This window comes from Entelurus aequoreus, linkage group LG05, assembly GCF_033978785.1.
Source record: "Entelurus aequoreus isolate RoL-2023_Sb linkage group LG05, RoL_Eaeq_v1.1, whole genome shotgun sequence".
Lineage (NCBI taxonomy): Eukaryota > Metazoa > Chordata > Actinopteri > Syngnathiformes > Syngnathidae > Entelurus > Entelurus aequoreus.
Genome location: NC_084735.1, coordinates 44304041 through 44320767, shown reverse-complemented (window position 1 = coordinate 44320767; position 16727 = coordinate 44304041). Strand labels below are relative to the sequence as shown.

The 16727-nt window shown below is 37.1% G+C and overlaps 1 protein-coding gene across 4 annotated transcripts in view; it reads left to right on the top strand.

Moving 5' to 3' along the window:
- The window catches only part of abr (ABR activator of RhoGEF and GTPase), a 262246-nt gene extending 254359 nt beyond the window's left edge, over positions 1 to 7887 (top strand). The window contains exons 22-23 of one of the 4 annotated variants that reach the window (XM_062048178.1): positions 2011 to 2164; positions 6746 to 7887. In XM_062048178.1, the coding sequence (XP_061904162.1) occupies positions 2011 to 2164; positions 6746 to 6835 (244 nt within the window). In that variant the 3' untranslated portion in view covers positions 6836 to 7887. The remainder of the gene's footprint in view (positions 1 to 2010; positions 2165 to 6745) is intronic. The other 3 variants (XM_062048179.1, XM_062048180.1, XM_062048181.1) reach the window with 3 other exon arrangements.
- The last annotated feature ends 8840 nt before the right edge of the window (positions 7888 to 16727 follow it).

Below are 16727 nucleotides of genomic sequence, written 5' to 3'. Positions count from 1 at the left end.
CTGAATTGTTTCATTTTATCCATTAAACCATATTAAATTTTATTTCCAATTCTGCAAAGTATGTGAAAATATAGTCTTAAATATACCCCAAATGCCACGATTTCCAACGACCATTTTTAATATTCCGCTCCAAACGACTTCTGCAATTTCCGTAGGTTCCGAATCTGATGATGTCACGGGGGAAACTCCTCTGCACTCGGTTCATGGTCAGCAAATCAGTCAGACTGGGAATACACAAATGTGGGAAAGTGATGTGCTGTTTATCATTTACAATCCATATAAAAGAACATATACTGTATGTTTTTCTTTTTTTTGTATGCTTTCTAAATCGTAAATAAACGTTACCAAAAATCAGCAAACAATGGAGTCAATGGGGGCTCCCCTTGTCCCGCTCACAAAGCCCTCTAACTGACCACTCAAAAGGCACCAACAATACTTTATTTACGTCTTGTGACCTGAATATTAACCACGTATTAGCCATATTGTAAGTGTTAGTGTAGACTGTCTATTTTTTAGCGGCGCATTGATCACACAGATCTAACTAGCTTATGCTGCTATACTGACACATTGAACCGGCCAGTGTCCTGCTGCTGGTGCATCACATAGTTGGTAAACCTTCAGTTCAGTTCAGTTCAGTTTTCAGTTTATTTTGAACATGCATACAATACATGCATACCTTGACATCCAACTTAGACCCGGAGATGGCGAGAAAGACGCTCATTGCAGCACCTTTTTTTTAACCCTTCGTGTGGATTATCATTAATTCTAAATCTAAACGGGAAGATATACCAGTGAGAGCAGACATTGTACAGTAAGTGTTTGTTCTAATATGTTTGTATTTCTTGTTAAGCACTTAGCAATAAGCAATAACAAAAAAGGCCAACAACCAAAGTGGCCAGAATATACATTTAAATAATCATGTAGCCTGTCATTATTCACCTGAGTATAATTATAAATCTGTCCAGTTTTCCTTTACTTCAGAGTATAGACAATAGCTCATACACATTAGATTATCAACAATGGATTATACGAATCATAAAAATATATATCCTTTACCATCATGATTATATCATTATTAGTGCATCACCGAGGACTTCCCTGTCTTTAAATACGAGTGACACCTGTTTGTAACTTTTAATTGAGAGTCCTTGAACACACCACAACTATGGAACATGAGATGTAAAAGTGACACTTGTTCATAACCCTCTTCTAAGTTGCCACAGATATATTTGTTATATTTTCGCCTTTCTTCTATCACCTCTCATTGTTCCAAAATGTTAGTGGCTGTGTAAATACCTAAATGTGAGCTTTGATGACGTTATGGCGTGTGTTGGGTGAAATGTTCGAAGCTAAGTTTGCCGCTATCCCAATGGAACCAACCAATTCATATTTTTGATAGGAGGGTGTAGGTAGTTCAACCTTTTTTATTTGATTTAAGCATTCTTCTTATTGAACTTTCACGGCTATATTAATTTCAAATTAACATTTATGGCGTCTTTTTCCTAATTATTTACATATTTGAATGTCAGAAATTCTATAAAATTTTACAAAAGCCTAACCCTGTGCTTGGGGACCCCTCTGGCGCTGCTGCACACTGTAATGTACACTATAATAAAGTGCACTGCAGAACCGTAATAGTAAGAAACTAAAAGAAAATGAGGTTACAGGAATGTAGTTTCTCTTTTAAATGTTCACAGTGGACCAGTTAATACATGGATCATAGATGGCTGTTTGGAAAGTAACTCAACTGATGAACTAAAACATATTGCCTTCATGAAGAGGTTGTGCTGCCACCTTGTGGCTGTATGGTGGTACTACATTCAGAGCTCTCATGCAGTAACTTCAAGTATGTTTCAATTCTCCACCTTGGCGGAACTTTGTGTTTTACAGCAATGTTTCCCAACCTTTACTACTTTACTTACTTGTCAAAGGCACAATGTTGAATGGAGATCTCGCCGTCAATTAAGCTGCACATTTTGATCATTCTGTTTCTTTTGTTTGACTCCACAGTGTGGCAGAGAAGGAACCGCTCAACAAGATGTCCCTCCATAACCTGGCCACAGTGTTTGGTCCCACTCTGCTCAGACCGTCCGAGTCTGAGAGTGCCAAGGGACAGAATATCACCTCTGCCTCTGACATCTGGTCACATGACGTCATGGCTCAGGTACCCATTCATGTAGTAATCAAGTTAACAGACCGTAACAGAGATCTGTGGTTACACCATTGTAGAGCTGTTCATGCAGTTAATAATAACTTGGGTCAGTAAGCTGGTTACTCCCTTGCCAAGTTTTCTTAGCTGCATTCTGTCCGCTGGTCGTCAATTAATTTCTCCTGAGGAATGTGTTTCCTGTTCTCAAATTATGGCAGAAAAGAAGCTAAAGCCAGAGTAAATACCCATAAATAGTACAGTGTCCATTCCAGTAAAACTAAATGTTTATCTTGGATATCATTTGAGTTTCAATGTGTTTCGTTAGTAACACATAAAACATGAAAGTAGGCTTTGGACATCGAGTGGGACGTAAAGATTTATTAATCTTTTTTTTTTTAAAGTGTTTTGTGAAGCGCACATTCCTTTAGACATAATATATTAGAGGATAAAAATGCATATTTCATTATTATAAAGTATGATGATGATGCCTCATACAGTACCTATCATTGTTCTACAGTTGATTGCTGATTTTGCAACAGTTTCTATTTTTTGGGTTTGTCCAGCGAAACACATTAAATAAAAGTTGTAAATTAACTGAGGATTGAAAGGATTTAGGAACTTGGCACTGATGTGAAGGAATAGACCACAACCACAAATAACTGAGTAACTGAGTCAGATATTCAATTTTAATTGTCTTTAAAGTCAAACAGGACATACAAGTCCTTAAGTTTTTGAGAGGCATATATACACTTTGGGTTCATATTATTTGTTTACTTTGTATGCTAGAAGTCATATGTATATATCCATCCATCCATTTTCTACCGCTTGTACTTCATGGTGTCGCGGGGTGCTGGGGCCTTATTATTTTTATATATATATATATATATATACACTACCGTTCAAAAGTTTGGGGTCACATTGAAATGTCCTTATTTTTGAAGGAAAAGCACTGTACTTTTCAATGAAGATAACTTTAAACTAGTCTTAACTTTAAAGAAATACACTCTATACATTGCTAATGTGGTAAATGACTATTCTAGCTGCAAATGTCTGGTTTTTGGTGCAATATCTACATAGGTGTATAGAGGCCCATTTCCAGCAACTATCACTCCAGTGTTCTAATGGTACAATGTGTTTGCTCATTGGCTCAGAAGGCTAATTGATGATTAGAAAACCCTTTTGCAATCATGTTCACACATCTGAAAACAGTTTAGCTCGTTACAGAAGCTACAAAACTGACCTTCCTTTGAGCAGATTGAGTTTCTGGAGCATCACATTTGTGGGGTCAATTAAACCCTCAAAATGGCCAGAAGAAGAGAACTTTCATCCAAAACTCGACAGTCTATTCTTGTTCTTAGAAATTAAGGCTATTCCACAAAATTGTTTGGGTGACCCCAAACTTTTGAACGGTAGTGTGTATATATATATATATATATATATATATACAGTATATACAGGTAAAAGCCAGTAAATTAGAATATTTTGAAAAACTTGATTTATTTCAGTAATTGCATTAAAAAGGTGTAACTTGTACATTATATTTATTCATTGCACACAGACTGATGCATTCAAATGTTTATTTCATTTAATTTTGATGATTTGAAGTGGCAACAAATGAAAATCCAAAATTCCGTGTGTCACAAAATTAGAATATTACTTAAGGCTAATACAAAAAAGGGATTTTTAGAAATGTTGGCCAACTGAAAAGTATGAAAATGAAAAATATGAGCATGTACAATACTCAATACTTGGTTGGAGCTCCTTTTGCCTCAATTACTGCGTTAATGCGGCGTGGCATGGAGTCGATGAGTTTCTGGCACTGCTCAGGTGTTATGAGAGCCCAGGTTGCTCTGATAGTGGCCTTCAACTCTTCTGCGTTTTTGGGTCTGGCATTCTGCATCTTCCTTTTCACAATACCCCACAGATTTTCTATGGGGCTAAGGTCAGGGGAGTTGGCGGGCCAATTTAGAACAGAAATACCATGGTCCGTAAACCAGGCACGGGTAGATTTTGTGCTGTGTGCAGGCGCCAAGTCCTGTTGGAACTTGAAATCTCCATCTCCATAGAGCAGGTCAGCAGCAGGAAGCATGAAGTGCTCTAAAACTTGCTGGTAGACGACTGCGTTGACCCTGGATCTCAGGAAACAGAGTGGACCGACACCAGCAGATGACATGGCACCTCAAACCATCACTGATGGTGGAAACTTTACACTAGACTTCAGGCAACGTGGATCCTGTGCCTCTCCTGTCTTCCTCCAGACTCTGGGACAAGTCTAGTGTAAAGTTTCCACCATCAGTGATGGTTTGGGGTGCCATGTCATCTGCTGGTGTCGGTCCACTCTGTTTCCTGAGATCCAGGGTCAACGCAGTCGTCTACCAGCAAGTTTTAGAGCACTTCATGCTTCCTGCTGCTGACCTGCTCTATGGAGATGGAGATTTCAAGTTCCAACAGGACTTGGCGCCTGCACACAGTGCAAAATCTACCCGTGCCTGGTTTACGGACCATGGTATTTCTGTTCTAAATTGGCCCGCCAACTCCCCTGACCTTAGCCCCATAGAAAATCTGTGGGGTATTGTGAAAAGGAAGATGCAGAATGCCAGACCCAAAAACGCAGAAGAGTTGAAGGCCACTATCAGAGCAACCTGGGCTCTCATAACACCTGAGCAGTGCCAGAAACTCATCGACTCCATGCCACGCCGCATTAACGCAGTAATTGAGGCAAAAGGAGCTCCAACCAAGTATTGAGTATTGTACATGCTCATATTTTTCATTTTCATACTTTTCAGTTGGCCAACATTTCTAAAAATCCCTTTTTTGTATTAGCCTTAAGTAATATTCTAATTTTGTGACACACGGAATTTTGGATTTTCATTTGTTGCCACTTCAAATCATCAAAATTAAATGAAATAAACATTTGAATGCATCAGTCTGTGTGCAATGAATAAATATAATGTACAAGTTACACCTTTTGAATGCAATTACTGAAATAAATCAAGTTTTTCAAAATATTCTAATTTACTGGCTTTTACCTATATATATATATACATATATATATATATATATATATATATATATATATATAATTTTTTATTATTATTATTATTTATTTAAGGCTTTTGAAGGCCTTTCGTACAGATAACACAGGTTTAAATTAATAAATGAACACCCGTTGTGCAAATTTTTACTAATTGAAAACTGTTGCATAATTTGATCAATAGGCTATCAAATGAAAACACATTTTGCTCAGATGAATCACTCTTTTAAATTTGGATTAATCATGAATAATCACACGATATTACTCACTTTCATAATTTAAAATAACTTACAAAAGAGCTGAATATTTGGATACAAATTCAAATGTTATTGTCATAATGTCATCCAAGAACATTTTTCAAATGTTTTATTTGAGTGAGCATCATTTATTTGCTCAACACTTGGTAGCAGTTTTATCTAAAGTCTAAAGGTTTTATTTTGAAATTAAATTTGTCAGTGAGCACACCACTGACGTATGCATTGACCTGATCACTGATCGTATAACAACCCGTACCTCCTGTCTAGTAATCATCCGCAGTTAATGTCAACAAGCATGTACAGTTTAAATAAATTGCGTAATAAATCTGCAACTATACACAATTAATGGGATATTTTTAGTGATTAATCACATTTTTGACAGCCCTAAAAAATCCAACAATGGCGTGGTGCTGTTGGGAGATTGGCCGTGCCAGCAACCTGAGGGTTCCTGGTTCAATCCCCACCTTCTACCAACCTAGTCACGTCCGTTGTGTCCTTGAGCAAGACACTTCACCCTTGCTCCTGATGGGTCGTGGTTAGGGCTTTGCATGGCAGCTCCCGCCATCAGTGTGTGAATGTGTGTGTGAATGGGTGAATGTGGAAATAGTGTCAAAGCGCTTTGAGTACCTTGAAGGTAGAAAAGCGCTATACAAGTATAACCCATTTACCATTAAGATCATTAAGATATTTAGGGAAACAATAAAACGTTTGTTTGGCTGTCCTGTTTGGTTTTGAAATTATTGTGCCATAACTGCCAGTGTATTGTACACCTGTGAAAGAATTAGATATTGAAATTAGAAATTTAACATAAGAAAAACCCTTGTAGAAAAAAATAATGGAGTAACACGCCAAACTTAATGGTCAACATAACAACCCTAACCCTATAAAGAAAAGGAACAAAAAACGTTAAAGTGTTCTTATGATGCATTAAATCAGTGGTCCCTGACCACCGGGCCACGGCCCGGTACCGGTCCGCGGACCGATTGGTACCGGGCCGCACAAGAAATTTAAAAAAATAAAAAATGTTTAATTTTTTTAATTTTTTATTAAATCAACATAAAAAACACAATATATACATTATATATCAATATAGATCAATACAGTCTGCAGGGATACAGTCCGTAAGCACACATGATTGTATTTCTTTATGGGGAAAAAAATAAAAATCACCTCCCTCCCCCCCACCGTGGGACAAATTTTCAAGCGTTGACCGGTCCACAGCTACAAAAAGATTGGGGACCACTGCATTAAATGACTTATTTCATATCATCTGTAGATGTTTAAAAAGTGTTTGTGTGTGTCCAGGTCCAGGTGCTGCTCTACTACCTGCAGCATCCTCCCATCTCCTTTGCCGAACTCAAACGCAACACGCTCTACTTCTCCACTGATGTCTAAGCCCCTCCCACTTCCCCTCAAGGCGACCAGAGGGTGAGAGACGAGCGCACACATCACCCGTCCTCCTACAAGCGCGGGCTGCTCCTCTGGACTGTACAGCCACTCCATAGCCTTCCTCGCCAACCTCTGCATAGAAAGGCGGCGACAAACATGTTTGTGGCAAGGCATTCTGGGGCCACACTCGATATTTCAGTCAAGGGGGGGTTTAGAGGCCACGGCCTGGCGCCGTGGCAATCGAGAGACGCCATAAGAGGCATTCCAGCTCAACTGCGTTTATGTTTTGTAGTGATTTTTGTTCTGCTTTCCTGGCTTTGCACATGTAGAGGAGGACTCAGTGTGAGCGTTGAAGAGACGGAAAGGACTGATGTCTCTTCATACAAAAAGAGCTTCCCTCCCCACTGATTCTTGGCCAGATGATCCTAATTTATTTGAAATATAAATATATGTGTGCCTGTACAGTTCTGTGCAACCCGAGAGATGCTCTCAGGAGTTTTCTGAAGTTCATTCAGGTCGTGATGTTATTTTTTAGTCTGATTTTTTTCTCACTGACCGTCTTCATGGTTGGTAAAATTGCCACTTTGATCCCAATCACTTTGTAGAGGAAGAGGATGCTCTGTGGCTCAATAGGGGATGAAACACCACGCTTCCTTTTCTTATTGTTGCATTGCAAGCCTGCTCCAAGTGTGTCACTGCACCGATGTAATGTACAGTCAAGGATTATTTGTGTAGTTGCCATCGTCGCATGTTCAGCTAGCTCAAACCAAGCCAAGAGGAAACTTGTCTGCTCTGTACAAAGCCGGCTTTTCTGCTGTCACGTCTGCAACATATCCAAAAGTACGACACAAAACTGCTATAATGAATACTATTTGGTATTTTTAATATAGGAAAAAAAAAAGTTTTACTTCCTTTGACAAGTATTTCAAAATACTGTAATTTTGAGGCTAAATGTTATTGTTCTCCTTTTTTAGTGAAATAAAAGTCAAAACACTCACTTTGTGGTTGCAGTTTATTTACAGTCACTGAAACAATGGGTCCATAAGGCACAGACAACTTATTCACATGGAACATAATAGTAATGTATTTTTGAAGCCAGCACATTTATTTTCTATACCGTTTATTCTGTGCAAATTGACAGTAAAGTGGGCCTGATAGCTCTCTGAGACACCTTACATAACATTTCAAAATCAGAATAAAAACATATTTGAAAAATGTTAATATTTCAACAAAAAAAACCCGACTATGAGACGATTCAGTTAATTTAATGACAACTAATGGTTGTCAATGAAGGTTTCATGGAGGAAATATGTGCAGCGACGATGATGTCATTAACAGGTTAGTCAATCAGAGCCCAGGTCCAATATTCACACTAGTATTTAAATATTATGATAGACAGTCTCTTTGTGAACTTCTCTTCTTTAAACCCCCAAATACAAGATGCTTATAGCGACTCTCCGGTACTGCTGTTAGTTGCTTCTGGTGCTCTTCAAATAGCGCACCAAACAAGCAAAACCTCCCAGACCAAACAAACCTCAACCAAGGAAGACATGACTGGCTCCTTCATGCTGGCTCCAATTGTGTAGAAGAGTGCTTCTCAAACTTTATTTTATTTATTTTTTTACAACGTACCACCTCAGAAAATATTTGGCTCTCCAAGTACCACCATAATGAACCACATTAAAATAGAGTAACATAATAGGCCTAAGTATTCATTAAAACAGGGCAGAGGTTTTATTAACATTACTCACAGTTGGAACAGTATCACTTGTGTTTAAATATTGGGAAATAAAGCACTGTACTTTAGTCAAGTAATTCTTGGTGTACCACTAAATAGAGGTCGCATACCACCAGCAGTACACTTACCACAGTTTGAGAATCACGGGTGTAGATAGTCAAATGTATTATTCATCATAAAAAGAAAGCTCAGTACGCAGTGTTGCCAGTATGCCCTTCATACTCATGAATGAGTAATGAGTATGAAGGATATACTGTAATTATATATCAAAGTATGTATAATATATAAGTATAAATATAGGGTGCAACCCATAATATATGTACAGTATAACCTGTTACTTCATATTCTAGTCTTCATTATCTATTGCTAAGAAGTCCATATAACAGCACTGAAAGCTATTTTAGTATGAGCATGCAAGCTAATATCCATTATTAATATCCATTATTTTCTCTTGCAGCATGATGTTTTTCGTAATAAAATACCTTTAATCACTCATTTTGATGGAGCCAAAGTAAGACAACTTTTTCAGATTAATAGACCAAGATGTCTATAGAGTTTTTGAAAATGATTTTGGCAACATTTTGTCAGATATTGATTTAGATGTACTACACTTGAACATATAAGTTGCATACTCTTTGATTGAAAAATGATTGTTACTACAGTCTGCTACAAATAACAAACACTCACCTGGATCTACATGTTAATTGAAAAGAAATACAAGACGATGTCACTGATCCACAAAGGAGACAGTGTTACGGCATTCATCTGTGCTGGGTGCACCTCCAGGAGCGCGCCAGGCGCGCGCCACTACGGCTGCAGCAAGCAGCTGCATTCAATCATCAGCAATCAACGCACCTGTGGCTGATGAGAAGACCCAACGCAACCTGCTATCCTGTGCCAGAACGTAACAACCTGTTCCCGTACAGTCAGCGAATCGCATCTAGCTCTATGCTCTCTCTGTGTTTTCTCCCCCGCCTTGTTCACTTGTCTCGTGTCCTCCTTGTCACTTTCCAGCAGCAGAACCCTGTTCCCGCGTCACCAGCAGTGTGTCTTGTCTCCCCTCCCCGTATTCCCTCTCTTTCCCTGGCATGTCTCTTAGATGTCGACCTTCCGCCTGGACACAGACTTTTGATGCCTCGCTATTGCCCCCGACTTCCTGCCTGTTCTCTGGACCTTCGAGCTTGCCCTTCCCCTCTTGAACTTCCGCCTCTCACTCAACACTTCTAGTAACACACTACAGTTAATTCACACACATAGTCGCACACCACACACACACTTTGGATTTTACACACTTCATTTATTATTTACGTATATTATATAGACATATATAAACATAGAGTTAAACGACGTCCCTGTTGTCTGTGCCGTCTTCTTCCCTTGTACAAACCGTAAGAGACAATGGAACATTCTATCATGGGATCAACAAAGGTGATCAATCAATGGTAAATGTTGTGTCAATTTTCACATTTTAATGTCACACACGCATGCATTGTTCCTGCCACTAACCAAATGTTTATGATTGTGTCTTGCAGGTGGCCATCAAACACAGCCCGAAATAAATAAATTAGAATGGAACTGCCTGTGAGTGGTTTAGCTTTTTTACTGGTAAAATACACATTTTGCCAAAGTGAACTTCATTACGACCAGTCTTGCCACAGCCCTGCATCTTTTTCTGCACTGTCTGAGGAGATGAGCTCTGGTCACATTGCTGTGTTGAGTCCTGGCGGCTGTCACGTGGGAAGGTTTTGATCCAGGCTGTTTGAACTGCGGGATGAGTTCAGAATCGTTTTGGAGGAAGAAGGGAATGAACTAGCCCAAATATACTGTAGACACATGAAAACCTGAAAACAGAAGCACGCACAAGCACTGAAATTATTGCAGGACTGAGAATTGAACTTGAAAGAAAACTTTTCATTAATTTTTCAGAAGAAGCTGTCTAATTTTAGAGAGCCAAGAATAGGCATGAATACTGAATACCGTGACTCATGAACATAAACAGTATACTTTTTATTTCTTGGTTCCCACGTTAACTCGAACTTTGCACCAACCGTGGTGACCGATACTAAATAGAGTATATTTTTACAAAGCTGAACTAAACTATACCTCTTGTTGGAGCGATGGCTTAAGTCATTCTTAACCATAGAGAGCCGCTGAAAAATATATTTTTTTGTAATACATAAACGGTATTCCAAATTTTTTTCACACTGCTAGATCTAAAAATGAAACTGTCACTATTACAATTTATATTCTTGGTTCATTTTAGTGTTTCTTGAAGCCAGAAAGTTGCCATTTGAAATGACTTACAGTTTTGTGTCATATCTGTTATCTGCTTTTTTTTCTACAAAATTAAACAACTGAATGAACATCCTCCAAGCCTGCTGATTCCATATTTTTAGAATAGGATTGGATTTACTTTTATTTATCCCACAATAGGGAAATTGTGTGGTTGCAGTGCAGATAAAAAAAAATCCACAACAAACAAGGTAAAAACACATAACAAGCAGGACACATTAAAGAACAAAACAGACATAAAAGAACACAGAGCTGATGCAACCAGCTGACACTTCAGTGGAGTCATTTCTACATACAGCTACAAAAGTAAACAACAAAAAAATCAAAAACCAAAACAGTAGCTATAAATAATAAATATTGCGCATATAACAGACCCAATAAAGCAACCAAGAGAGCCGACTACGTCCTAGGCTGCCCACCAGAATCAGAATAAGAAATACTTTATTAATCCCCGAGGGGAAATTAAAATTTTGAGCACAATCCCATTCAAGATCAGATAAACATTACAGGGAGACAGAACAGGATCGCTTACGGGTCTGCCAACTTCCGGCGCCCCTTACAAAAAAGGTGAGATACAGGTAAACAATGGGGGGATGAGAAAAAAAAAAAAAGCGGTCTAAGCCTGGGGAAAAAAACAACTCATAGCCATAGCACACATCCCTCTTGCATGTGTGCAAGAGGGAAATTGTATCTGAGCGGATATGTGAGAATCCGCCCAGGGAGACTAAAATATCCGATGCTCATCCAGCCCAACCTCAGCTAGCTCTGCAGCCACTCTATACCAGTGGTTCTTAACCTTGTTGGAGGTACCGAACCCCACCAGTTTCATATGCGCATTCACCGAACCCTTCTTTAGTGAAAAAATAAAATGTTTGTTTTTTTCAAATTCAAGACAACGTTATATGTTTTTGGTAACACTTTAGTATGGGGAACATATTCTAAGTAACAAAGACTTAATTTAGAGTTATTTGGTTAGGGTTAGGGTCAGGGTTAGAGGGTTAGGGTTATAATAAGGCCATGCTGAATAAGGCATTAATAAGTACTTAATAATGACTAGTTAAGAGCCAATATTTTACTAATTTCCATGTTAATAAGCAACTAATTAATGGTGAATATGTTCTCCATACTAAAGTGTTACCATGTTTTTTTTACTGGTGCATAAAATGAACCGTGCATGAACATCACCTTGTTCAAAGAAGAAAACCAACAAAGTGCATAAACTCACAACAAATTACACACCTGCAAACCAGTCAGCTGTTGCTGTATCTGTAATATGCCGATAGGGAGAAGTTTGTATTTACACGATGAGTCGGGTGTGTTTTGACCTCCGCCGAACCCCTGAGCCCGACTCACCGAACCCCTAGGGTTCGATCGAACCCAGGTAAAGAACCACTGCTCTATACTGTGTGCGCTCACATCCAAAAACTGGAAATGACACAATACTGCATATTTCAGTAGCCAAAAAAATTTACCTTTTTTACATATCATTAATAATAAAATAATACATTTATAATTGTAATAATATAAACACAATGCAATAATATAATATATACACATGATTTTACTATGAATTGATTCACTTAAACAAGTTGAAAAACGTATTCGGGTGTTATCATTTAGTGGTCAATTGTATGGAATATGTACTTCACTGTGCAATCTACTAATAAAAGTCTCAATCAATCAGTCAATACACAATACAGTTATCAAAGATGCATACATAATCGATTTATTATCGAATAACCACACAACCTCCCAGTCTCAGGGCGGACACTTTAGCCACAAATCCATTGAGCTGGTAGCTTGCCCATCACTGTGTGACTGTTCAAATACTAGGGCTGCGATTCTTTGGGTGTCCCCCGATTTGATTCAATATCGATTCTTGGGGTCACGATTAGATTATAAATCGATTTTTTTCGATTCAACGTGATTCTCGATTCAAAAACTATATTTTTCTGATTCAAAAGGATTCTCTATTCATTCAATACATAGGATTTCAGCAGGATCTACCCCAGTCTGCTGACATGCAAGCAGAGTAGTAGATTTTTGTAAAAAGCTTTTATAATTGTAAAGGACAATGTTTTATCAACTGATTGCAATAATGTACATTTGTTTTAACTATTACATGAACCAAAAATATGACTTATTTTGTCTTTGTGCAAATATTGGACACAGTGTGTTGTCAAGCTTATGTGAGCCACTGTGACACTATTGTTCTTGTTTTAATTTTTTTATAAATGTCTGATGATAATGTCAATGAGGGATTTTTAATCACTGCTATGTTGAAATTGTAACTAATATTGATACTGTTGTTGATAATATTCATTTTTGTTTCACTACTTTTGGTTTGTTCTGTGTCGTGTTTGTGTCTCCTCTCAATTGCTCTGTTTATTGCAGTTCTGAGTGTTGTTGGGTCGGGTTTGGTTTTGGAATTGGATTGCATTGTTATGGTATTGCTGTGTATTGTTTTGTTGGATTGATTAATTTAAATAAATAAAAAAAGAAAATCGATTTTTGAAAAATGAGAATCGATACTGAATCGTACAACGTGAGAATGGCGATTTGAATTCGAATCGATTTTTTCCCACACCCCTTTGACAAATACTGTATATATCAGAGCAGGGGTCACCAACGCGGTGCCCGCGGGCACCAGGTCGCCCGTAAGGACCAGATGAGTCGCCCGCGGGCCTGTTCTAAAAAAAAAAAAAAAAAATTAAAACAAACAAAAAAAATTTTATTTTTTATTTTTTATTTTTTTTAAATTAAATCTACATAGAAAAAACACAAGATACACTTTCAATCAGTGCATCAACCCAAACAACCTCCCCCATGCACACTCATCCACACCCACTCACACAAAAGGGGTTATTTCTTTCTGCTACCAATATTCTGGTTCCCACAACATAGACAACACATCTGCAAGGGACACAGTCCCTGAAGCACACATGATTGTATAGGCTGCTGGTCCACTAACATTTTCATTAATTACTATTTTTTATGTAATTATTTTTATATTGTTTTACTTTCTTTTTTATCCAAGAAAATGTTTTTTATTTATTTATCTTATTTTATTTTATTTTTAAAAAAAGGGCCTTATCTTCAACAGACCAGGTTGTCAATGAAATTAGATTTGTTTAAAGGGTTTTTTAAACCAGGCCCAGTCCAGATAATGTCCAAGTCGGACTCAGCAACACACACCTTCATTCATGTACACAGAAAAAAATTAGGGAACACAACAGATTGCATATAATTTATAAACAAAATTACATTTTCAAAATAAGCATTTATGTACAGTCCAGATTATGTCCAGGTCACTCAAATTAGGGAACACAACAACAGATATCATATAATCTATAAACATAATTATACTTTCAAAATAAGCCTTTGAGGACTTCTCATCTTTTTTTTAATGTTTTTTGGCATCATTATCGTTTTCAACCATGTAACTTTCTAAAGTTAGAAAATACAGAATAAATGTTTTAAAGAAAGTAATACTAAGTGAATATCTGTTTTTGGCCTAATAAATAAACATTTTACAGAGTACTATAATTAAATTGACTAAATCATGATTGTCAACGAACTCTCCTAAAATAACAGAAACCACATTAAGCTTCATAAACAAACCAATCCTTAAACACATTTTTTCAACTTCCACCCAAAACAAAGACACAATATGACAATACCAAAACAAATGCAGGGTGGATTCAGGCTCCTGACAACAAAATCGGCAATCATCTGACTCTGTCATATTCCATAATTTTAACATTTTCCCTGTGGGTAAGAAGTTATAAATAATTTTAATTTGAAAATAACGATTTTGCACATCGATAGTGGTTTTATAGATTAGTTTGAATATGGCATCCCATGGCAACGGGCAGTCAAAAAAGTCCTCCCATTTTCCATTTGTGTTGTATGAGGCAGCCTTCAAAGATTTCTTTATTAAATAAAAATTATATATTTTTCTATTTATTTTAGTTCCTTTTTGCCAACTAGAATTTCTTATTAGAGGTTTACAAACTAATAATTTAGTAGTTCCATAATTAATTATTTGTTTCCATCTTTTCCCAATTACTCCAGTTAGTTGATAAAATGAAAAGCTTGAGCAAGCATCACCATACATAGCTCTAAATTCATCATACTTCATAATTTTACCATTCTCATTGATAATATCATTGACAAAAATGATTCCTCTTTCAAACATATTTTTCCAAAAGAAAGGCTTTTCATCTATTACAATATTAGAGTTCATCCATATTAACTGCTGCAAAATATTGTCTCTTTTTTCTGGCACATAAAATTGAAAACACCACTATGAGTGGATTGTTTCCTTTATGAACCCCGCCATGTTTCCCAGCAGACTCTCTGGGAGGGGATCACTTGTAAAAAAGGATACAATTTCTTTTGATACAGTACATGTTTTTTGTCCAACAGGACATTTGTGTACCACTCAATGTTTAAATACATCTTTGGAACAATTGATGCTTTTAAAGACAGACACATAGCTTCAAGGTTGAGAAGTTTCAGGCCCCCATATTCATACTCTTTGTACAAAACCTTTCTTTTAATCTTTTCTGGTTTGCCGTTCCAGACAAAATCGAAGACCCTCCGCTCATAAATCTTAAAAAAGTTTTGTGATGGAGCTGGTAATGACAAAAACAAATAAATAAATTGAGGAATAATTAACGAGTTGGCAATAGACATTTTACCATACAAGGTTAGGGATTTCCCTTTCCATAATTGCATAATTTTGTCCAGCTTTCTTAGTCGATTATCATAATTTACTGAGCCTAGATCTTCCAGATTTTCTGGGACAACAACACCAAGTATGTTAACTGGTCCATCTGTCCACAAAACAGGCACTTTGCATTCCATTCGAAAGGACGTTCCCTTTAGATTTCCGATCCTTAACATTTTACATTTATCATAATTAAGCTTAAGGCCAGATTGCTGTGAAAATATGTCCAAAAGATTAAGAAGGTTCCGCAAACAATGAGGAAAAATCTTATCTTTGTGAATCAGCCTTTTCTGACATGAACTTCATCAAGAACAAACACAGAACACGCCTCACTGATGCACATCTGCAAGACTCACTCAGAGTTGCAGTGTCAAGTTACACACCAGAGTACAACACACTAGTTAACAGCATGCAATGCCAGGCTTCCCACTAACTGACAAAGAAACAGATAACAGATTTGGTGTCCAGTTCAAAGTGTGACATGATTTAAAAATTTGAGAGTTTACTTTTGTATTTTACATGAGTTATTATTTGTACAAACATGGTGCAAAGTAATTCATGATTTGTTAAAAAATGTTAGTGGCTAGCTAGTTAAAATGGGATATTGTGATTTCACAAGACTGTCTTAGAAGTGATCATTTGAAAATGTTCAATTTGAAAAATGTGCACTTAGAGAAAATATAAAAATAAAGTGTTGCATATTGATATTTATCTGTTTCTATATATATTTATTGTGAGAAATCATTAAGATGATCAGTGTTTCCACAAAGATAAATTTCATTAATTATTAATAATAATAGAGTTAAAGGTAAATTGAGCAAATTGGCTACTTATGGCAATTTATTTAAGTGTGTATCTAACTGGTAGCCCTTCGCATTAATCAGTACCCAAGAAGTAGCCCTTGGTTTCAAAAAGGTTGGTGACCCCTGTATCAGAGTGACACACGCCCATGACACTACTTGACACATACTGCCTTTGTTGGTTGAAATGTTCACATTTTACCATATGTTTGCTTTTGTGAGTGTCTTTAGGGTGCCATGTTTCACTTTATTTCTTCTAAAAACAACAGTACAGATTGTCACACCTATGCTTTTATTTGTATGCAAATAACGCGCCTCCGTGCGACCACAGTTCCC